A 25,973-nucleotide genomic window follows, 5' to 3' on the forward strand; every position below is an offset into this window, starting at 1 on the left:
CACATTTTGAAAAACTGTATTACTTAAACAAATATTTGAACAAAATGTCCATAATTTGAGTAGCTGATGGAACTAATTCAAAGTATGACAAGGGAGATTCACTTTCACTTAGGTATGTGGCTTACAGAACTTTAAAAACCATGTACCTTTCAAACCATTCAAGGAGAGGTAACAGACCCCACTCCTCATTCTTTTTTTTTTTTTCAATATCTTTATTTTATTTATTTTTATGTGGTGCTGAGGATGGAACCCAGTCCCTCAGGGATGTGAGGCAAGTGATCTACCACTGAGCTACAGCCCCATCCCCACTCCTCATTCTTTACTGTGGAATTCCAATTGGGGTTGGGTCAGAAATTAGCACTCAAAGTGATTATTTTCAAAGAGTTTACATTATCATTAAAATTTGGTGTCATTGAATTGTTTACCCCTTTGTAGTTTTATGTTTCATTTCTAGATGACAAATATGGCTGACAATGTTTTCATGTTTCTGGTCATTTGAATTTCCTTTCCATGAAGTGTCATTTAAAGTTTTTTGTCTAAATTTCTATTAACTGTCTCCTCTTTCTTTCTGATTTATAATAATTTAACTTCCCAGATAGTGTTTTGCTTTTTTTTTTATACCCAGTAACATATGTTGCAGGTCTCCCAAGTGGTTCTTCATATTTTGACCCTCTAAATAAGATTATGGGTATTTATTATTATTCCTTATTATGCTATCCCTTCTAAAAATGCTCCAAACCAAAATTATAATAAAAAGGGAGCGGGCTGATGAATTAGCAAAACAGATAGTAAAGGATGTAGAGAATTCCAGGCAGAAAAAATAAGAGTGGAATCACCAGAGGGAGAGAAGAGTAGCAAAGTAAGGAAACCATCTCAACTGGCTAACAGATTGTTTTAGTCAGTTTTTGTGTCACTGTGACCAAAATACCCAACAATAACTTAGAGAAACAAAAATTTATTTGGGGCTCATGGTTTCAGAGGTTTCAGTCCTGAACCCAAAGTGAGGCAGCACATCATGGGGGAAGGACCCAGTGGAGGAAAGCTGCTTAAGTTCCTGGTGGGGTTAGGCAGCAGAAAGAAAGAGAAGGAGGGGGAAAAGGAAGGGACTGCAGGAACAACAACCCATCCAGGGCACATCCTCAGTGACCCACCTTTTGTAGCCATGCCCACTCATTTATAATTGCCTATCAAAGGAGTTATGCAGAAACACATTAGGCTTATGAAAATCATAACACAAATCAATTAAACTTTTAAAATTTCATTTTAATTAGTATTAAATATTATCACATATTAGCATTCAATTAATTAGATCATCTGAATGAAAATAATTTAGTACTTGATGTTGAAAACAATAAAAATATTTCAGGCAAGATAGAAAACAATTAAATACGATGTTTCTACTTTTCAACATATTAAACCAATTTCATTTGAATTTAACTTTGTAGATTATTAACATATGGAAATCACACAATCAAGAATCATAATGCTACAACTTTGTATGTGCCATGGTGTATGACAACATCAGGTATGAGGCTGGCAGGCTAATAATCACTAAACCTAATTTTAAACAATCAGCAATTAAAAGTGAAGTTACCACTTTAGTCAAAGGCTTCTCCAATATTATTTCCTTGTATATTTAGGTAATGAACTAAAATATAAGAAGCAAACAATAATGTGAGGAAAAAAGATTCAGCTCCTTAAAGCAGTACAGAAATGGCTTCCATTTTATGATTCAATTATGTAATTTGTTTTTTAATGGACATAATATCTTTATTTTGTTTATTTATTTTTATGTGGTGCTGAGGACTGAACCCAATGCCTCACACATTTTGAGGCAAGCACTCTACCCCTGAGCTATATAGCCCCAGCCCTGTATTTATTTATTGAAATTAGGTATATACTACAGCAGAATGCATTTTGGTTCATTGTATACAATTCAGCACAAGTTTACATTCTCTGGTTGTACACAGTGTAGCATCACACCATATGTGCAGTCATACATGTACATAGGGTAATGATGTTCATCTCATTCCACCATCTTTCCTGCCCTAACCTCCCTCCCTGTAATTTTTTTTTTAACATTTAGACATGTCCTGTAACTGTTTTTTTTTATAAGAATTAATTGATAGTAAAAATGTATTTGGGGAAAAAAAAGTATTTGGAGTAACTACTTAACCTAACTACTATTAAGTTGTCTTCTTTTACAAATATTAATAAAAATGTGATAGAAAACAGAACAGAGGTTGTTTTTCTCTTGTAGAATGAAAATAACTTATCTATTTTTTTTAAACAAATCTGTGGAAAGTGAAAACATTAACTGCCAAGGAATAAAATACTGCCATTTAAAAGTCCTATATTAGAACTGGGCATGATGGCACATGCCTGTAATCCCAACAACTTGGTAGGCTGAGGCAGGAGAATCATCAATTTAGGGAGGTCCTAAGCCACTCAGCGAGACCCTACCTCAAAATAAAAAATAAAAAGAAATGAAGATGTAACTCAGTGGTAAAATACCCCTTGGTTCAGTCCTCAGCACCCAAAGGAGGAAAAAAAAAGTCCTATAAAAGGGTTGGGGATGTAGCATAGTGGTAGAGTACTTCAAAAAATAATAATAAATAAGAGTCCTAACATTAGAAAAAAAACTACATTGGATATTATATCAAATATTTTTTAAAGTGAAGCAAGTGCTTATTCACAAGATAAAGAATTTTAAAAAGAAAAAATAAAGAAAGAATATTTTAAGTAAAAATCCTTCTATCACACCACAGTGATATTATTTTCCTGAAGTTAACAAAATTGTTCATGCTGTTAAGCTAATATTCTTCATAGAACTGATGATAAATTTTAATTATGAATGCTCATGAAGTACCTGAAGATACAAGATCAAACATAGCAGTTCAATGCCTATAAAGTGGTTAAGTGCTGAAAAATTCTTAGGCTAAAATAGGTTTATGAATCTCTAAGATCCATTATCATTAAATATGCTTTTTATATTACTAGAAAAGTAATAAAGAAGCCAGGCATGGAGGTGTACACCTGTATTTCCAATGACTCAGAAGGCTGAGGCAGGAAGATCAAAGGTTTCAGGCCAGCCTCTGCCACTTAATAAGACTTAGTGAGACATTCTCAAAAAAGACATAAAAAAGGACTGGGGATATAGCTCTATGGTGGAATGCCCCTGGTTTCAAACCCCAGTACTGAAAAAAGAGGAAGGAAAAAGACAGTAAATCACTTTCTGATCTCATTTCTTACTTTTCCTTTTAAAATTATTTCTAACAGGAATGATTTCCAATTGATGTGTAACAGAAATGGAATTCTCACTGGTATAAAAAAGGTATAAAGAAGCTGGGTGCAGTGGTGCACGCCTCTAATCCCAGTGGCTCAGGAGGCTGAGGCAGGAGGATCCAGAGTTCAAAGCCAGTGAGACACTAAGCAGCTCAGTGAGACCCTGTCTCTAAATAAAATACAAAATATGGCTGGAGATGTGCCTCAGTGGTAGAGTACTCGAAGTTCAATTCATGGTACCAAAAAATTAAAATAAATACAAAAATAAATTAACCTATATTCTAAATTCTTAGAAAAGGAAACATCATTTGGGAGGAATTATTGTACTTGCCTTTACTACATGAATCTATAAAGTTAAAATGAGAAAGAATAATTTCATTTATTACAAAATAAGAAGTTTCAATTAAAATTGATGATAAAATATTCAATGTTCATTTAAAAAATATATCAAGAGTGTATCTGGGATTGTTCGGTTTTATTTTCTTTGATGCTGAGTACTTTGCGGTTAGTCCTACCCTGAAATGAAACACACACATACACACAATTAAAATACAGGAAGAGATTTTTAAAAATAATTTTTCAAATAACTTCTAAAATGTTACTTGTTGATTTACAATTCTGACATCCTTTAAATTTGACCCCCAAAACATATGGTTTTACAGCTAGCTTTATTAAAGTTCAAATTAGTCATACCTTTTTGTTCTGGTCTTCTGTACTCTGCTTGAGCTACCTATAGAGGGAAGAAAGTCAAGAAATTCCATAATGGAATACATAAAATAATTGAAAATCTGTGTAAAAATTTAAAATGTTAAAGCTGACTGATTAAAGATACTAAAAATTTTATTGGTACTATATAGTTCATATTTTACATAACAGAAACTAGCTTTATAGCATGTCTTCATAATTTACTTAGTTTTATTAGCATTATGCTTAATATCATTTTTGGAATTTGGTAGTTATCACTACCAAAAACAAGTTAAGAGATATCTTAACTATGTAAATATATAAAAATATATGTATGATTTGCCACCATACTTTGGCAAATGCTCTTTGAAGGAATTTTTTTTTGATTAGATGACTTGAGTTCATTATATGCTAAATAAAGTCCAAATTGAAGTTTTTCCTAAATTCAGAAGCTATTGATTTCAGTTAACCCACTGGCCAACACACACATTCGAAGATATTCAACATCCTTAACAATCAGGTAAATGCAAATCAAAACTACCTTGAAATTTCATCTCACCCCAGTTAGAATGGCAATCATCAACAATACAAATAGCAATAATTGCTGATGAAGATGTGGGAAAAAAGATACACTTAACAGCATTGTTAGTGGGCTGAAAATTAGTACAACCACTTTGGAAAACAGTATGGAGATTCCTATAAAGGCTAGGATTGTAACCATCATATAACCCAGCTATCCCAACTCCTTAGTATTTATTCAGAGGAGTAAAATTAACACACTGTAGTGATATATGCACACCAATGTGTACAGCAGTACAATTCACAACAGAGAAGTTATGGAACCAGCCTAGGTGCCTGTCAACAGTGAACAGATAAAACATGGCATATATACACAATAGAGTTTTACTCAGCCATAAAGAAGAATGAAATTGTCATTTGCTCATAAATGGATAGAACTGTAGAACATTATGCTAAGTGAAATAAGCCAGACTCAAAAAGTCAAGGGTCGAATGCTTTCTCTCTTGGGGAAAATAGAAGGGAGAACAGATGAATAGAGGAAAGGAATGGAGGGGAAGAGATGGGAAAGGGGAGGAATTACAAATGAAGTTGAATAAATTATGCTATGTGCCCGTGTGAACATATTGCAATGAATTCTACTTTTATATTCAACTATAACAAACCAATTAAAAAAAACAAAACAGTAGGAAGATTAAATAGAGTAGAGGAAGGGGATCAAGGGTAGGGAGGAGGAAAGGGAAAGTATGAGGGATTGAAATACAGAGTACATTATGTTATATGAATTTATGAATGTCAAAATGAATGCCACTATTATGTATAAATATAATGCACTAATAAATATATTATGGATATAATTATGTATTTACATATAATATATATTCTTAATTATATTATATAATTATATATACTATATTTAATTTTTGTATAAGTATTCCACTTCTGTTAGGACAAAATGGTTTAACTCAAACCAATAGCTTTAAAAACAATTATTCTTAGAATTATATAATAATATAATATTATAATTATATAATAATAGAATTATATATTGATGTATAATTATATTACATATAAATTATATAAGTTATAACTATTATGCTATATAAAATATAATCATATTAAATATAATTATACTAAAGGGTATAATAATAACAGAATGTTAATATGATGCATATAAGCTCTAGATTACAATTTCCAAACTATTTTAATGCACCTGTATCAATTCTGTTACAGTATTCAGATTATTGAAAATTTGGGAGTCAATGGGTTTAATGCTAATCTATGGTCAGGTAACTTTTTCCTGGCTGGCAGCATATACAAACTACCCTTTTAATAATAATATGTTCAGAATGAACAATCTTACATATTCCTAGAAAATCAAATTCTTTCAGTTGACTACAAACTCACCAGTACTTCTGGAGCTATCTTTGGGTTGGTTAAGAGGATAAACTTTATCATTCTTCAGTTCTTGGATAATACCTTTATTTAAGCAAACATCCACGTGCACATTGAACAGCGTAAGATCTGAAGTTTTTTGTTCTAGATTACAAACTGGACAAACTAGTGCTTGGCCTGCAGTCACTTGATACACACAAGGTTGGAGTGGTTCTTGTCTACTTAGTAACTCAGCATCTTGATTTTCCAATGAAACAAGACAAGACTTGTTTGGAAGACTAGAACATTCCTCCTTGCTGTGCTCAATGTCTACATTTCCTGCTTTAGATGAATTATTTCTAGTTTCTACCAAATTTACACAATCTACTGAAGTGATTTCTACATTTTTCTGATGAGTTTCATAATATTGCTTTTCACAAAGTAAAAAAGAATGTTTTGTGATTTCTTTCAGGTTAACTTCAGTAGAGGAAGCATCTGAAGAATTCATTTTCGAGTTCTCCCTAATTGAAGGTCCATCAAGACACACATCTACATGTTTATTAAAGGCTTCCAGACTGATGCTTCTTTGTTCCCTAAAGCAAACAGGACAGGTAAATATCTGAAAGTTATCTGAATTATCTGATGTTTTAAAATTCTCACTTGTCTTCTTTAAAACTTGGAATGGTTGTGATATCTGTAAACTTTCTTTAACTATAGTTTCACATTTAGATGTGTCCTGGTGGCTCCATTTCCTTTCTGATCGTTTTTTATCAAAGAAACTCTTCTTATGAGATGTTTCTAGAGGTTTTACAAACTGATCTTTGTCTGTTTTCTCTAGCATACACTCAGTGACTGACAGGGCTTGGTTTCCAGCCTGTAAGAAGCCAATGATGCTCCTTTGTTGGTGTTTCTTGTCTTCTTCATTGGGAAAACCAGATATCCGAACACCTAAATTAAACCAATCACAATTAATTCCAAATTCAACAAAGCCAACAGGTATATTAAAAACATTTTACATAATACTGTTGTGACATCTATATAAAAGGTTGATTACAGAGAAATAATAAGCAAGGCTGTATATATTTCCTTTTGTGTGTGTGGCCTTGTGTTTGCTAAATATGTATTGTACCACAGAGCTATTTCCCTAGCCCAATATTCTTTTAACTAAAGGATCTGTTTTCAAAGCTGATACTGTGAGTGGAAATTTACTTTCCTTTATACAAGCATGTATCATTAAATATTAGCAATCTATTGCAGTTCACATGAAGACAGAACTTTCAATTAATATCTGACATATAATGGCATTCAATACAAAACAACAAATTGAAATCAACTACCCAGACCCTTTAGCTTTTTTTGTTTTTTTAAGGATTTATTTTTTTTTGGAGCAGTTTTAGGTTCACAGCAAAATTTAGCAAAAGGTACAGAGAATTCTCATATATCCTCTGCCACTATTCATGTACAGCTTCTCCTGCTATCCATATCCTACACCAAAGTTGAACATTTGTTACAAATGATGAACCTACATTGATATATTAGAGTTCACACTCGTGGCATTGTACATTCTATGGGTTTAGAAAAATTTCTAATGTCATATCTTCGCTATTATAAATCACAGAATAGTTTAATTGCCCTTCTATTCCTTTGTGTTCTGCCTATCCATCTATCCCTTCTGTATAACCCTAGAAAACCACTAATATTTTGTTGTTTGGTTTTATCTTTTCCAAAGTATTATGCAGCTGGAATTATCTGGTACGGAACCTTTATAGACTGGCTTCTTTTACCAACAGTATGCCTGTAAGTTTCCTGCATATCTTTTCACTGCTTGATAGCTTTTTTTTTTTTTTTTTTATATTGGGGCTTGAACCCAGGGGTGCTTTGCCTCTGAGCCACATCCTCAGCCCCTTTTTAATATTTTATTTAGAGACAGGGTCTTGCTGAGTTGCTTAGGGCTTCTCTAAGTTGTTAAGGCTGGCTTTGAACTTGTGTTCCTTCTGCCTCAGCCTTCCAAGCTGCTGGGATTACAGGCATGCTTATTTACTTTCCTTTATACAAGCATGTATCATTAAATAGCTTATTTCTTTTATGTACAGAATATTATTCCACTGTCTGGATTATTCCCTAATTTATTTATCCATCAACTAAAGGACATCTTTAGGCAACTATGAATAAAGCATCTATAGGTAACTTGTTATTTGGCTCTTTTAATGAACATTCGTTATTTTGATTCAGGGTATGATATCTTTTATATGAAAGTATGGCTAATGAACCACTCTTAGTAGTAAAGTGGACATTTGGACTGCTTATCCATACACATTCTTTCACATAATTCACTTTGGAAACATGGTCTATTTGTTTTTATCATATAATGGCTGGAGATGTGATTTCATGGTGTTTCAATCCTTTATTTGTAATTCTGAAATCCAAAAAGTTCTGAAAATTGTAAGCAACAAGTGATAAATAATGCCTAAATTAATGTGAAGTTTAATTAAGAGTCCTTATTATATGTGAATATATTTTTGTTTATTAATGTTATTTCATCATGGGGCACTGCTCCAGGCTCCCAAAGGAGTATTACATAATATACTTACTATGCAGTGAATCTGCTTTCTAACATCTGAATAGGTCTGAATTTTGAAACCTTTCTTGTCCATGTTATTCCAGTACATAATAAGAAACACTTCAACTGGTTCAAAATGGAATCAAACCAATAATCATGGCTTTACATTCATCAGGTTCCAATAAATGGCAGCAGCACAGAAAGTACTTTATAGTCAGGTTTAAGAAACAAAATAGAGGTGAAAATTTTTTGAAAATTAATTGTTTTGGGGGAAATCTAATAGATTTAAGGAAAAAAAAAACATACCCATAAGTCTTAATCTCAAGGGACGTGGAAAATCCGCATCAATTTCTGTCCTTAGCAACTCCTTAGCAATGGCAAATATTTCTTCCGCAGTAGAAACAACAGATGAAACTGTAGATGCACGAGTTTTTACTTCAAAATTCACATTCTTCAGTTTAATGGTAACAGTTCTACCCTATAACATATAGAATATATCATTATATAGGCTTTCTAATATTTATAAAAAAGTTATTTACAGGTTAGAAAAATCCAAAAATGGGTGGGACATGGTAGTGCACACCTGTAATCCCAGCAGCTTCAGAGGCTGAGACAGGAGGATCTTGAGTTCAAAGCTAGCCTCAGCAACTCAGCAAAGCCCTAAGCAACTCAGTGAGATCCTGTCTTTAAATAAAATACAAAATAGGGTTGAGGATGTAGCTCAGTGGTTGAATGCCTGAGTTCAATCCCAGAACCGGCCCCCCAAAAAACCCCCTAAGTTTAGAAATGTCTTTTATGTACATGTAAGAATGTGGAAGTATAACAAATTATTTACAAAACATGATAATAACAACTATCACAAGAAATAATTAAAATCTATACATAATATGAAAATTCTTTTCTAGATAGTAACTATTATTCCCATACCCAACTTAATTTTTATAAGATACCCTTATATAAAGGGAAAGTTAACTGATCATTTTTCTTCTTATTGAATCTTAGTTAATTCAGTTTCTAAAAAGGCATGAAAAAATTTTTTTTTATAAAAGATCCTCATTTAAAAAGTCTTACTGAAAGCTCACATTTACTGTGTGCCTAGTACATGCCAAATACAATATTTAATAATTTATGTGTAAAAACTCCCTGTGCAGTTACTGTCTTCGGGTATAGAGTTTCATCTGAGGATGATAATGGATGGTGGGGATGTATGCACAACAAAGTGAATGTACTTAATGCCACTGAACCAAACACTGACAAATGGCAAAAATTGTAAATTTTATATTGTGCGTATTTTAGTATTCCTGGAGGTTTAACTTAATTCTCCTTCATTTGAGGGTGAGTTAAGACTTACTAATTCATTTTCAAAGGAAAAAATCAGTAAATTCATAGTGGAGAAGCATAGCATCACCACCTTAACCAACTGATAAAATCCAGAGTCACCCATGATGTCATATGACAACTATATCCCACCTGGCAGGATACAATAAGGGCACTTCATCTTTGTGATAGTCTTTCTAAAATCTTATATCCTTATCTAATTATTAAAAAACAAAAACCACCAAACAAACCCAGATTGGATTTTCAAAGTCATGAAAAAAGAGGATAGACTGGGAAACTGTGACAGACCAGAGGAGACTAGGAAGACATAAATGCAACATAGTTCCCTAAATTGAATCCTGGAACAGAGAGGTGATTAACAGAAAAATGAGCAAAATCCAAATAAAATTTAGAGTTTATTTAAAATAATGTGCTAATGTCACTTGCTTAGTTTTGATAAATGTACTATATTAACATAAAATGTTAATAATTGAGGAAACTGAATGAAGATTACACTGGAAATCTCTATATTTTTTATCATTTTTTAATTTTTAGCTGTTGATAGACCTTTATTTACTTATTTTTAATTTATATGTGGTGCTGAGAATTGAACCCAGTGCCTCACACATGCTAGACAAGTGCACTACTGCTGAGCCACAGCTCCTTCTCTATATTCTTTTTGTAACTTTTCTATGAATCTAAAATTTTTCTAAAATTAAAAGTTTATTTAAAATATATTTTTAAGAAGAACTCTGTTATATCATCAAAAGAGACGCTTATAAGAAAAAGGCTCCTCAGATATTCCAGTTTTTTTGTAATAACTTTTTAATATTTTTCTATTACTTTAGAACAACTCCACTCCTGGTTTGAGATTGTTGGGAAATACTAAACATGGATTGTTGTGAGAAAAGATTAAAAAACAGAAAGTTCAAAGCATTCCAGGCTCCCACACACACACCCCAAGTAAGCAACCTGGATTAAAGTCTTGAAACAAAATGCCTATTATTCTAGAAGGTCATTGTTTATGTGAGAAAAATATTAAAGGCTAATTGGAAAGGCATTTATAATATGTGAGTACAATTCTGGGGGAAATTCTTCTTTGCCTTTCTAAGGCCAATATACTCTCATTTGATATTTAATCAAAGTACTCTGGAGGTAGTATAAAGTCATGTATAATGATACTGGAAGCATTCCAGCATCACAAGTTTCTTTTTCATAGAATGATCTCATTGTAGACCTCAGATATGGGTCAGACTAAATTTGTCTCTAATTGTTGGGGACAGAATATTCTGTTCCAACATTAACTACTTTGTATTGAGCTTTAAGAAATGGGTAATCTAACTTGTTTCAAGTAGCATCATTAAAATTTTTAAAAACTAGAACACCACATTAAAATAAAGTACCTTAAGCTTTTCTTTCTGGAGATCTTGCGCGAGTTCATTGCAAAGTTCTTGGCACAAGCTGTACTGTTCTTCTGCTTTACTTATTTCACTAAAGGTCCTAGAGAAACAACAATGATTTGGTGCACAAAGCAAACTGTAACTCAAAATAATTTTGAAATGATATAGTATATTTAAATGGTCTAGAATTACTTTATATATTCTGTTGTACAAATAGTTTTCATATGAACTAAGACATAATTAAGTAGAAACACCTACAGTCTATATAAATAATAGAAAACCATGTACATAGGTAAATTGATTTGCAAAGAAGCAATTTTGTACTCTTGTTCTATAATATTAATACGTTCAGTCAGGTATATATGTATATAGATTCTGCTACAGAAGACTATTTTAAGAAAACACAGATGAGAACATCATACTGCACATGAATTTTCTGGACAGAATATCCTTTTCTTTCTTTTTCCTCCCCTTTTAATTTTTTAATTTTGAGACAGGGTCTCGCTAAGTTGATAAGGCTGGCCTCAGACTTGCAGTCTTCCTGCCTCAGCCCCCTAAGTCATTGGAATTACAGGCGTATACCACTGTGCCTAGCTCTGGACAGAGATGTCTTTAAGTAGATTTAATGGGTTGGCTCAGTACCCAGGTACTTATCTAGTAGATAAGTGGAAATGGAGGGCTGGTAAGAATAAATGCAAAACTGAATATCTTCAAAAAGATATTGAAATAGATAATATTAACATTAAAGAGTCAGACATTAAAGAGAGATCAGAGCAGTGAGAACAAAACCCTGGGCAAATGGTGATTCAGTAGCATCCCCACTTCTAAGACTATCCCCAGCTACTCAGTACTCTTCCCTAGTGGCAACCAACTTTTCTGGCTTCTTATTCATATGAATTCCAGAAATATTCGATGCTGCTATGGCTTGAATATATCTCCCAAGGGTTCATGTGTTGAAATTTAATCCCTAGTGTGAGATAGTAAAAGGGTGCAAACCATCAACTATGGTGTTTAGAGGAGGTGATTAGAATTAGACAAGGTCACATGGGTGTGGAAGCCCTCATGATTGGATATTGGTGGCTTTATAAGGAGAGGGAGAGTCACTAGAAGAAACACATAACATGGCTCTATCTTTTGCTATGTGTTTGCCTTACACTGCCTTGGAGCAATAAGAAGGCCATCAGCAGATGTAGGCCTTTACCTTTGAACCTCCAGGCTAAATGAACCTCTTTTCTTCAAAAGTTATCTAGCTTCAGGTATGTGGTTACAGAAACAAACAAACAACAACCACAAAAACATTAGGCTAATATGTACATATTAGCAAACAAGCAATAATTTTACCATTTTTTATATAAATAGAATATTACATACATTATTTAGCACCTTGCTTTTCTCAATTTATCTTGGTGTTACCAATGAGAAATTAATATCCTCATTTTATATGGTAGCATAACATTCTAATTCAAAGATATAACAATTCATCTGTGATTTTGATAGATATTACCAAATTTCTTACCCTTTGTTGTAGGTCAAATACTGGTCCCTAAAGATGTCTTACCTGGATCAGTGAATAATGCTATCTCAGAGAACTTTGTTCTTCTTTAATTATAAATGAGAATGGGAATATTTTCATATAGCCTGTCATTTTTTGTTTCCCTTTCTCTTAACTAATTAGATATTTGGCACACTGATGCTTCTTATTGATTATATGAGTTCTTTACATATTAGAGAAGTTAGGTTTTTATGTGTGATTGTGAATTACAATTTCCCTCTCCCCAATCCCATAACAAATTTGATGTTCTAATACAGTTTTTTAAAAAGCCAAGAAGAGGGGCTGGGGATATAGCTCAGATGGTAGAGTGCTTGACTTGCATGCATAAGGCACTGGGTTCAATCCCCAGCACCTTTAAAAAAAAAAAAAAAGCCAAGAAGAGTTTTCAAAAAGAAAACTGGAGAATATATTCCCACATACCAATAATTTTCTCAGTAACAAAGTACAAAAGAAATATTTTTAAACTGTACAACATTACTCATATAATCACATTTTGGATGAATGTGTTCTCTCTCTCAGATTGCTTTTATGTAAATCACAACCTAAAACAGCAATTTTTATCAAAGCCATTTATTGAGTATGTTGTTTTATAAAATTCATTCAGATTTTTTTGGTCAGAAATAACATGTGAAATACAAATCCAACCTTCTACTAGGTCAGTGGTTCTTAAATGCCTGTGACAGCTTGCTGCTTTGAGGAAATAATTGAGAGACTTTTAAAAAACATTTTCTCAAATAATAAAGTTCCATATCAAGATTTCATTTGACTTGCAAATAAGATTGTAAGCCCACTAAATTAGCCCATTTTTAAGCTCTCATTCACCAAGAATATAATACTACATGTTGAGGATCACTTCTCTGAAATACTCAAGACAAGAACATAGATTGGACTTTGCATTTTTTAAAAATTTTTGAATATTTGCCTGGATATAACAAGATAACTTAGGGATAGACCCAAGAATAAACCTCAAATTCTTTTGCTTCATATACACCTTATATCTTTAGCCTGAAGGCACATTTACACAATATTTTTAGTATGCCTATATTTTGACTGCAACCAATCACATAAAGTCAGGTGTTAAAATTTTGTATTTGTGGTGACATATTGGCACTTAGAACATTCTGGAAACTCAAGCATTTCAGACTTCAGATTTTCAGACTACAGATGCTCAATCATTTAATGCCTCTGCTCATGCAACCAATATTTAATGAGTTTCAAGAATTCCTGGGCAGGAGTTGTAGCTCAGTGGTGAAGCGCTTGCTTCACATGAGTGAGGCCCTGGGTTCGGTCCCCAGCACCACATAAAAATAAACAAATAAAAATAAAGTTATTGTGTCCATCTACAACTAAAAAAAATATTTAAAACAAAAGAATTCCCAAATAAATTTTCAATTTCAAGACTAGAAATTAGAAACTGGAATCCTAAAATGCCTAGCTTTCAGTGAACAGAAGTAAAATCAACATGCATAAAAATGACTGCAGTTAGCTGGGCACAGTGGTGCATGCCTGTAATCCCAGTGGCTTGGGAGGCTGCGACAGGAGGATCAAGAGTTCAAAGCAGCCTCAGTACCATAGAGGCGCTAAGCAACTCAGTGAGACCCTGTCTCTAAATAAAATACAAAATAGGGCTGAGGATGTGGCTCAGTGGTTGAGTGCCCCTGAGTTTAATTTAATTCCCTGTACAACTCCCGACCCCGGGAAAAAAAGAGGAAAAAAAAAAGATTGCAGTTAATTTTTCTCCCACTGAGAGTGGCACAACCAAAGATAATAATACCCTGTACCGAAGTATACTGTAGCATGTAAGCTGAAGTATATATTGCAGCATTCTAAACTGCTGAAAACTGTTGATGTGATTTGCAAATACTGTACTAAAAATTAATTTAGAAATTAGTTTAAAATAATATTATGAACAATTAACAATAAATAACAAAACATTACCTCTCAACGCTCATGCTTTTCCTTTCTCCATCCCTTGAAGTGACAAAACAAAAACAAAAAAACAAGTCTTTATTTTCTATTTCAGAAAAGACTGATAGACAAATATAAAAGTAAATATGAAATACCTTAGAAGAAGAAAGCATTTAGCTCAAAAAACAAAGCACAGTAGAGGAACAGAGAACATGGATTGAGGGGAAGGCAGATCTGCTATTTTATCATAAAACACTCACAGATTTCCCTTAATATTCTCTCTGAATACCAATATATGCTGTTATATCAGAACCATATTGCTTACAAGCAGTATGGAAATAAAAAGAGAATAATTTTTGGATTACGGAAGACATTTTTATTTCCTGATTCCTTCAAATACTAGTTAGTTATAGTGCTGTGATATCTTCATCTTTCATTTTACCCACAAGATCAAAATGAGTTAACTGTAAATTCAAAATAAAAAAAGAGCAGCAAGAGAATTATAATACAGCCTTGCAATCTGTTAAGATTTAGTAGGCTTAATTGGTTTTTAATTTTGTAGACATTCTCAGCAATTTTATTGTTGTCTTTTATTTTAATTATAATAATAAGTCACTTTGAGTACAGGATGACAAGATAATGACAAAATTGCAAAAATAGTGTCCAATGTTGACTTCTGTAATTCCTATTCTTTCTTTTAAAAATATTTTTATTAGTGCATTATAGTTATATATAATATTGGGGTTCATTTTGACACAATCATACATGCATGGAAAATAATGTGTTTTCACTTTAGTCCCCAGTACTTCCCCTTTCTCTCCCCTCCTCCTGCCCCCTATTCACCTTCCTTGTATTTATTTATAATTTTTTAAAAATTGGTACTTCATAGATATACATAAAGATGAAATTCATAATTTTGTTAATTTCATTCTGAAGTTACTCCCTTTTCCCAACCCTCCTCCTTCCCCATCTACTCCCTTCCTCTACACCACTGATCTCCCTTCTGTTATCATGGGATTCCCCCTCACCCCATCCCTGACCCCACTCTGTTTTTTCCCCTTATTTTGATCTAACTTCACATATGAGAGAAAACATTTGACCCTTGACTTTGAGTCTCTTTATTTCACTTAGCATGATGTTTTCAGTTTGATCCATGGACCACCAAATGCTGTAATCTTATTCTTGTTTATGATTGGTAAAACTCCACTATGTATATATACCACATTTTCTTTTTCTATTTATCCATTTATCTGTGGACAGGCCTCTGGGCTGGTTCCATAACTTGGCTATTGTGACTTGTGCTGCTATAAATATTGATATGCCTGCATTACTATAGTATGGTCATTTTAGTTCTTCAATGTAAATACCAAGGAGTAGGATAGCTGGGTCATACGGTTTTTTGAGGAATCTCCACCTATGAGTATACCTTCCCCCCACCTCCTCACCAGCATTTATTATTATTTGTATTCTTAATGATTGCCATTCTAACTGAAATGAGATGAAATTATAACCACAATTATAATTCTTGCCTATTATCTATTCTGATTGCTAATAATGTTGAACACTTTATCATAATGTTTGTTGGTCATCTCTATTTCTTCTTTTGATAAGTGTCTGTTTATTCCCTTCTTTTCACCTATCCCTAACAATTTACCTTTCCAGCTGTGGGGTACTTTCTGTTAAGACCTAGATGAAAAAGGGATGGAGGGAAAAAAAAAAAACAACAAAAACACAGGCCCGCTTCTTTAGCCGTTACCTGTCTCCTAGATCTTTGCATCGTTGGGTCCCTCAATTTTCTGCCTCTGGATGAATGCTGCCAACCCCCACTCAGCCCCAAGTCTTTTTTTTTTGTACTAGGGATTGAACCCAAGGGTGCTTAACCACTGAGTAACATCCTCAGCCCTTTTTATTTTCCATTTTGAGACATGGTCTCTATAAGTTGTTGAGGGCCTTGTTAAATTGCTGAGGCTGGCTTTGAACTCACAATCCTGCCTCAGCCTCCCTAGCCACTGGGATTACAAGCATGTGCTAGTGTACCCAGCTCCCAAGTCATTTTTTGCACCCTCATTCTACTTTACTTTCCTCATTTGTTTAATGGTTATTTTCTATCCCACATACTAGTCTGTAAACTCCATGAATATAGGACTTTCTCCTAGTCACTGTCATTAGCCCTAATTCCTAGGATAATGCTTAACACAATAATCAAAGAATAAATCATTTATGTATCTGGAAAAGAAATAAAATATTGTCAGTTCATTAAGGCTTTCAAAGAATCATTAAAACTCCTTGCTTAAAGAATGAATTATGGAATATAAGCCATCTTTTTTTTCCCTCAACAATCTGACAACCAACATTCCTCTTATGTTCTAAAAAAAGAATAAGGCAGAGATAAAAAATAAAATAACCATTGATTTTCTTGTCCATCTACTCAACTGCTGAAGTGTAAGTCTTTATTTTTCTTTTGCTTTTCTCCTGAATCCAATCTATTGATTTTTAACCCAAACATTATATTCTGAATCAAACTTGTCTTGGAAGATTTTAAAACACGTTATCTTTATAGTCTCTATCTCAATGGTTAAAATTGACATTTCAGCAAATAATAAAGCAGAATTACTATATATACCTTGCCAGATGTGTTGAACCTAGACCCAGAGAGATGTGAAGGAAATAATGCCAAGATGTTTCAGAGAAAAGGAGAGAAAGTAATGCCCTCTGTTGGTAGAGTTCTGTACAAGTAATAATTCCAAGGGCCTTTAACATTTTCTCTGTAACTTTTCCTATTCCAGAAACCTAGAAGAGAATCAATATTTATCATTAATTTTAAATTAAGATAAGAACTGAGAGGGTAATCTTATTAAAGGTATAAATAATGTTACTATCATCACAAATCTTGTGAGAAAACTGATTTTGTTTCTTTCGGGTCACATTTCCTAAACAGATTCCATTTAATTTTTAAAGGCACTAAAAAAGGAGTTGTTGGGCTGAGGTTATAGCTAGTGGCATAGTGCTTGCCTAGCATGAATGAGGCACTGGATTCTATCCTCAGCACCACATCAAAATAAACAAGCAAAATAAAGGCATTCTGTCCATCTACAACTACAAAAAAATATTTAAAAAGAAAAAAAAAAGGAGTTGTTGGTCATATATACCTTTAGGGAATGGTACAGTCAACAAATTTAAATGGAAAATTTTGCCTCAAAATTAGAAATCTTTAATATACTAGTATATAAACAATGACCCCCTTTTTTAAAAATAATATTTTTTGGTTGTTGATAGATCTTTATTTTATTTATTTATAAGTGGTGCTGAGAATCAAATCCAGTGCCTCACACATGCCAGGCAAGTGCACTATCACTGAGCCCCAGCCCCAGCCCACCCCAAAGCTCTTTGATCCAGACTTTTTTTAAATGAAACACCTATTTATACTTTGAAAAACACATTAGAAAATACTACTTTATAATTATGTCTTACATATATTATCCAATAATCATATACATTGTATACTTTGATAGACTTCTTTCTGAACATTGAAAAATACTTTATTTAACTTTATTCACATAAACCGAGTGAAAAAAGCAAGCCTAGAACATTATATAGTGTATAGAGTAATTACTGAAAAAAAAAAAGATATCTATGCAGAAAAATTTGGAAGCTCTGAAGAGTAATAAAAATATACCCTTTTCTGGAACCCCTAAGAGATAATTTTATCATTTTAAAGATGGTAAAGTATTTTTGTTTTTTTATATAATAATAAAAATTCTAAACATCTTTGAAATATACCTATTTGGTAGCACTCTATTAAGGTACAGTTGGGAAAGGACTTTTCTAAGTATTTTTTATTTCTTTCTCCTTTGCAGGAATCCACTTAAAAGCTGTCATCCAAGTATGCTCCTAAAAGTTTCTAGAAATAAGCTTCCTAAACCTGATTTTTAGGATTTCACAGAAAGATCTCATTAAGTCCACATTCAACCACCGATTATAATTCTTGCCTCTTATCTATTGTTTTAAAACTTCTCAGCAAAGAATTACTATCAGCCTAAATGATGTCTCTTCAGAATTCAGAGAACATGTACCAGATGATAAATTTTATATAAAATCTTACCTTCCTAATTGGTAAGTCTTTGATGAAGCCCATCACAGCTTGTCTGTTGGGGAGAATTTGATATTGTCCATTTGGCTTATTCTTGTCACTGCAAACTTTTGCCAACATTGTATTGGGGGCAATTCCTTAAAAGAATTAAAAGAACATTCTACTTATAAAAGTTGATACGTATTTATTTTTAACTAAGTGAAAACAAAACAGAAAAAAATAAATGCAAATAATCTGAAACGATACATAATGCCACTTTAAAGATAACATTTTATTATCATCTATTTCCTCAGGATTTGCTATGGTTTGGGTTTTTTTTCCCCCTTTTGTTGTTATTGTTTTTTTGGTACTAAAGATTGAACCCAGGGTCACTTAAACACGGGTCAACATCTCCAGCCTTTTTTATTTTTCATTTTGAGACAGGGTCTCACTAAATTGCTTAGAACCTTGTTAATTTGCTGAGGCTGGCTTTGAACTTGTGATCCTCCTGCCTCAGCCTCTCAAGTCACTGGGATTACAGGAGTATGCCACCATGCGAACTTGCTATGGTTTTAAGAAAAGGAATTTTATTAGTTATTGGGGCAGAAGAAATGGGAATATTTAATTCTCCGTGATATTTAAAATCTAAAAATAATTTCTGAGTTGAGTAATATTAAATGTAACTTACTATCTGAGTTTACTTACTATCTTTAGTAGAAATACAGGGTTGTTTATAGTGGCCCTATAACCATTACTCAGAAAAGATCCAGAATGTAATTTGTGAAGGATGTTTATTCTTTGAAAAGTTTTTTTAATGAATTATTCACATAAAGAAAAAAAAAGATTCTGTATATTTATTTAAAACATTTCATCCCTTTTGCTACTCACAAAGCAAATTAAATTACTACTTTTCAGAAAGGTGTTTTAACAATTTCCAGGAGTCTTAGAGATTAAGGTAATTTGAAACAGATATATTCAAATATAGCCATCAAATAGTTCACTTTAATTTTATACATATCTTCCTAAATTTTACTATTCATTGTCATGTTTTGTTAAAGAAAGATTAACCTAATTATAACATGAGTACTACAAGATAATACAGGGTCCTCATGATGAATATCAGTTATTATGCTACATAGTGATGCCCTTATGGGTTATTGACATTTGCAAAGCTGTTTTTTGTTTTTGTTTTTTTCCCCCTTTTACCAGTTGGTCCTAAATTGCTACATTGCTAGCTGGTGTTTTGGATTTTTTTATTTTTTATCTTCCATCTTGATGTCTTCTGGGTTCTCTCCTGCACATATTCTAAGACAGGAATGAAGTCTCCTAAGGAAGAACTAATCAAGTATTATGAGAAAAACCAATGACAATATATTTTGCATTTACAAAAGAAGAGCTACATAAGATTTATGATAGGCTTTTTTCTTTGTGCTCATGTGCTTTTCTGCTAAATTCCTACTTACTTGTAGGTTCACAGCTCTTCTGAATAGGTAAAGTTTCAGAAGGTAATATGACACTTGAATTAGTCAGCCCAAAACTTACAATCACACTGTGCATCAAGATCCTGACCTGCACTGGCCGTCAGTGTTGTTTTTTGCTCGATTCTGAAACGAATTTCCTTTACCACTTCCTCAGCTGATGTTCCAAAAACAACTGAATTCTGTAGTATTTGAGGATTGTTTTGTTCTTCAAAGTTCGATAGGGTTTGCAAATCAGGAGGACTATCTTCGAAAAGTAGTGGAGAGATGGTCCGTTCATGCTCACTCAGTTTATCCACTTCCTTTTCTGGTTGATCTAAATTATAAACCGGAACAGTAACTCATGTTCATTTTAAGAGGTATATATTTCACAAGTTAGATTTTGCTTCATTCTTTCTTTAAATTTTTCTTTTTTGTACTTTCTCCTCACATTATTTCTGAAGACAAAGCAAATTTAATAGTTTCTAGAAAACATGATCAGAAATGCTATAATTTATATTTTATAACTGTTCAATCAAGAAAAAAACTGTCCAGGTTTTTCTTTAAAAAAAATGTTCATTAAATCTTGAAATGCATTACATTTTTTCTTTAAAAACTAAAGTATTTCTTGCCTTTTATTCTTCTATATGGAAAAAAAGACCTTTACTAAATTAGAATTTAGGAATGAGGAAAAAAGGCTTTAGGCAAATAGAATAATTATATCTGAAAAGTAAGTTTTGCTTTTAGAGAGAAAATAATTTTTCTTCATCCCTGGAAGAAACTTTTCAAATGTCAAATCTTTATTTCCTTCTTTTAAATCTGATTTTATTTTGACTTGCTTGTGCAAAGTATCACTTTTACTAAGGGTACATTTGCAACAAATACAAATTGCCCCTGAAAGTTATGTTTCTTTATACAAATTTTTAGGGTCTAACTGGATTAACCAAGGTCTAAGTTTAAGGAAAAGAACATTTACTATCACTAGACTATAAACTATAATTATTAAAAAGTAAAATAAAATACCAATTATTACCTCATTTTATTTGCATTTTTCAAAATATAATGTAAAATACACTTAAATCTATATTCATACTTAAAATGTTCTCATAATATCTCATATGCTTCTCAAATTAAGGTAAATACAGTAGCAATAATTAAATTTCTTAAGTTTCAAGATACACATAAAAGTATATTACTTGAAAAATAAATTTAGTCTTTTAGGAAACTTTTCTAAAAAGATAACAAATTATATGATAAAAACCTGATTAGTTTCAAGTTTTAAGGTAGGTAATAGAAATTATGTCACAGATATAACCTCCAAATTAGAATTCTCAGGTCATATGAACCCTATTTTACATTAACTATTACTTATATGCTTCAGTTCCTTTTCATTTTTTATATCTAGTTTTAAAGTTCAGAGTAACTCAGAGGGGATTCAAAGTACGGAACATTTGAAATAATATTCACTGGAGCCCGTTTCCCCATTGGATGAGTGGAACTCAAGGTAATAAAAGCTGTAGAAGAAAAACTGCAGACCAGCTAAGGTACCTGTCACATTCATAAGCTGCTCCTGCAGAGTTCCTTATGCTGTTATATAGGGCTAATCCCTCTCACACCCTGTCTTCAGGTGAGTCACTGCAATAGTAGAATGCTACAGGAGAAATCAAAGATTGGTACCTCCTGTTACATTATTAGAGCTACTGCAGAATGGTATGTTACCTTTTCCATCTCAACTGCATTTTGCTTCTTTGGGAGGCCTGGAAATATAACTAACTGCTAAAATTGTTTATTTACTTCCAGACTGAAATATTTTTGTAATCCCTGTAACTGAGGTAATCAGAGTACACTGTATGGTGTTACCAGGATTAAAGCATTCCATCTGAACCGCAAGTGCTAAAAAGTGAGTGTTATTCAGTTTCTTACATAGATTGGTATCCACCATCCAAATTTATATTACAGAGTAGACATAAAATAATATGTATAATATCTGTATGTTTCTTGGCGTTGCTTTGAACAGATAATAAAGGGAGTGATTTTAAAAAAAATCTATGAAGCCATGAAACTTCTTATTCATTGTATTCTAGAGTCATGATAAGGTCTAAGTCAATGAAGGGAAAGGAAAGTCATTAATTCTGGCAGAGTAGAAAATAGTAATAATTGCTATACTAGAACCAAATTGTAGAAAACTTGGGAAATGAAGAAAAGAATATCACTCAACATTTTTGATATCTCTTTTTAAATATCTAATTTCTATCAAGAACATACAAAAAAAAGCTACCTTACACAGATAACTTCCTCAGTCTTCTAAATTATTTTATTTATTTGTAGACAGTGCTGAGGATCGAACCCACTGCCTCAAACATGCTAGGCAAGTGCTCTACCAATGAGCCACAGCCCCAGCAAATTCCTCAGTTTTAATGCAATCTAAACTCTTTGTTAGATTTTAAGAAAATACTGTTAGATTTTAAGAAATTACTTTGTACAAGGACTCAGCACTTATAGTGCTTGGAGATTTAACAATCTCATTTGATTTAAAATGATATTTTATACATTTAACTTAAACCTGGTATATTTTAACTTTCTGATTTTTCATTTTTATAAAGATATATCTAGTCCTACCACCTACACATGCTAATGAGTTAACTGGGTTGATTCAAAGGGTTACTTTTCTGTTTCTTAGTGTTTAGTTTGATAGTTCTTATAAATTGCTTACCATTTTCTATGGCATTTTCAGTTTTGACAAAATACTTTCTTTTGTCCTCAGGCCAATTTTGTCTTTCCTGTAAGTGCTTGGTTATATTCAAGTAAGCTTCATCAAGACTCATAGCCATAAAATTGGGATCATAATCAGCAAGTATTTCCTTAACCTTCAAAAGGAACAAAAGAAGCTTAAATTCTGCTGCCACAGCAAAGCCTCCTGTCACATATAGCTGATGAGAAACATTAATATTCTTTCTCTGCAACAACAGTAATGATCCTGCAATCAATAGCTAATAGATTTAAGGAATAAATAATTTACTACCAGTGCATATTTGTCAAATTCTCTTTTGTCTTAAAATAGATCATGAAGGCAGAAGACCATGAAATAGTTTCATCTGATGCAATCTCTCTTTAGCCACCTACATCTTGATATAGTAAGCAATTCAAATAAATCTCAGATGACATCATTATGGTAGACAGAAAAGAAAATGGTTAAGGTTTTAAGAAGCTAGCTAAAAGTAATCCCACTCTCATCTTTTAGGATAATTTTTATTCATTTTAAAAAGGGATAATCTTATGTAAAATACTTTTATATTCAATTAATTATAACATGCACAAAAAACAACTCTCAATACACACATTAATGCATGTACCCATACTGGGAAATGAAAGTTTACTATTTACTGGCATCTAAAATGGAAAAGATGTTAAAATTTGTAACATAACTTCATGATTACATTATATTATACAGAAAAGTCTGGTGTTGCCTCGTGGGATAAAGGAAATACATATAGAGATTAGAATTTCAGTGATACAATCCAGAAATTCCTTTTATATAAGATGGTTTTTATTACATGAAACTATGAATTTTTTTGATGATTGTTTTTTACAACTGAAGTATTAGCTATAATTAGAGGGAATGATTGACAAAATAATAACATATATTAGAAAACATTGGCTGAATTATGTTACATTTCATCTAGCATTTAAAATCCATCTACTATACCTTGAGAAAACTTTTGTTTCTTTATAAAAAGAAAGTGTTTTAGCTTAATGTAATTATGAACAACTGAGTCAAGGGGAATTTCAGAATAGTTTTACTCAGAGAAGGTCTAAAATAGCTTTGTTCTTGTAGAGAAACCATTTTTATAATATACTCAAACAGAATCTTTCTAGTAAAAATGAAACTCTGGAAAGTCTGAAGCTAGCAGACAACTAACATTCTGAATGAGAAATACTCTCTAGAGACACTGCTTAGTACTTACTTCCTTTTCCCAGGCAACTGGCAAACAAAAGTAGATATGTTCCAGGTAAAAAAAAATCAAGCACTTAAAGCTCGAAGAACAGTTAAAGCTACAAAAATCGATCTTCCTTAAGCTTTCTAAACTAAGCCAAAAATATTTATAGTTGATTTTTTAATCTGCAAATTAACTATGTAGATTTTGCTGGAATTTTAAGATTTTTCCAACTTATGTAAATAAACAGATGAAAGAAAACTAGAACCGATTTAGTTATCTTTGTCACACTGTCTAGTTTTACTGAGTTAAAGTAGTACTTAACATTCTTATAGTCTTTATGGGACTTTTAACTTATTAAAAGCGTATATGCATAATTAGCATTTTATTTATTTTTAATTAGAAACACAATAAGAGAGATAAACAGTCATCAAATTTGAGTGTACTGCTCTCTCCTTTTCCACTGTTTCTGAAGTAGGCACAGAGCACTTGCTTTAACAGACTATTTTGAAGAATATTTTTTTAAAACTTGGATAGGATATCATTTCTAGTAAAATGAGATGGAGTACAAATAAAAGGATGAATTTAAAGGTTACTTGCATGTCTAAATGTTTAACAAGTGGCAGACCATAGTTTTTAAGTGCTTTCATTCAGACAGCTGAAAGACAGCATTTACTCTAGCAGTCTAAAAGTGATGTAGATATAGCACTCAAATTAAAGCCCAGCGCTACAGGATAGGCAGTTCTTATAAAACAGAGAAAACAGCTATTTTTCATATAAGATACTTTGGAATTTTAATAAATAATCAAATCTTTATACTTCAGAGATCCTTTTCAAAGCAATGAATTACTCCCTTTTCTCTTTGATTTAATGTTTCTAAGATATTATATGTTCAAGTAACTTCACAAGATCGTGGGACAAGGAAAGCAGGTAATTAAGATAAGTGAATCCTGTCACTGCTTAAAAACACTCAGAAGAGACTAAAATTAATGATGAGTAGATTCTGTTAATTTAAAGTAGTTCTAGAAGAAAATGTATTTTTCATATTAGGAAAAAAAATAATTTTAAGTTACTAAGGTTACTCAAAGTTTGGGGAGATGAGTTTTTTAAGCAAATGCAAAAAATTCATGGAAACAGAATGGTCTATATCAGGTACCATAAATAGCTCAGTATTCAATATATAATGTGAAAAAGTGGTTGAAGGTGAGACTAAAGGTGAGACTAAATGTGGTAGACCACAGTAACATTTACTAAAATCCTGATGTGCTAAGGTATTTAGAGTTGACTCTCTAGGTGACAGAAAACCAGAGAAAGAATATTAAGTGGGAGTGAGATATCAACTTACCTCTTTACTCACAGCTCTGTATTTGTCAAAGTTTGGGGGCACTATGATAAGCTGTGGGCAGAGTCTCTTAGCAATAAATCCTGGCATGGCTGCGCGAACACCAAACCTCCTTGCAATGTAATTTGAAGTAGACTGAAAAAGAATCGGCCACATAGAGAAAAATAAACAAAAGTAAATGGACATGTTGATCCATGCATTCATAAGAAACACATTATTGATATGCATTTTCAATTCAAGGACATTTCTATTACAGGCCACTGTCTTGAATCACTGAACCCACAGTTTGTCTTTATCCTATCATGGTATGATAATACCATGACCCTTTTTCAACTGCTGTCTTACATTTATAATGTGATACCAGATAGTAATTAAGCTATTCTAATAAAGAGATTCTTTTGTAATTCCAGTAAGTAAACTTCATTTTTTTAAATATTTTTTTTTTTAGTTCTAGTTGGACACAATATCTTTATTTTATTTACTTATTTTTATGTGGTGCTGAGGATTGAACCTAGTGCCTCGCACATGCTAGGAGAGCACTCTACTGCTGAGCCACAACCCCAGCCCCCCTGAA

General features: G+C 32.4%; 1 protein-coding gene across 1 annotated transcript in view; it reads right to left on the reverse strand.

The window, feature by feature from the left end:
• Positions 1-1,338: 1,338 nt before the first annotated feature.
• Positions 1,339-25,973, reverse strand: part of Polk (DNA polymerase kappa) — a 63,808-nt gene continuing 39,173 nt past the window's right edge. The window contains exons 6-16 of the mRNA XM_077795953.1: positions 25,403-25,534; positions 22,836-22,989; positions 20,235-20,459; positions 18,699-18,823; positions 17,220-17,386; positions 14,627-14,659; positions 11,140-11,236; positions 8,726-8,897; positions 5,893-6,807; positions 3,979-4,015; positions 1,339-3,801 (exon numbers count right to left, since the gene is read on the reverse strand). Coding sequence (XP_077652079.1) covers positions 3,717-3,801; positions 3,979-4,015; positions 5,893-6,807; positions 8,726-8,897; positions 11,140-11,236; positions 14,627-14,659; positions 17,220-17,386; positions 18,699-18,823; positions 20,235-20,459; positions 22,836-22,989; positions 25,403-25,534 — 2,142 coding nt within the window. The 3' untranslated portion in view covers positions 1,339-3,716. The remainder of the gene's footprint in view (positions 3,802-3,978; positions 4,016-5,892; positions 6,808-8,725; positions 8,898-11,139; positions 11,237-14,626; positions 14,660-17,219; positions 17,387-18,698; positions 18,824-20,234; positions 20,460-22,835; positions 22,990-25,402; positions 25,535-25,973) is intronic.

Source organism: Urocitellus parryii, chromosome 1, assembly GCF_045843805.1.
Source record: "Urocitellus parryii isolate mUroPar1 chromosome 1, mUroPar1.hap1, whole genome shotgun sequence".
NCBI lineage: Eukaryota > Metazoa > Chordata > Mammalia > Rodentia > Sciuridae > Urocitellus > Urocitellus parryii.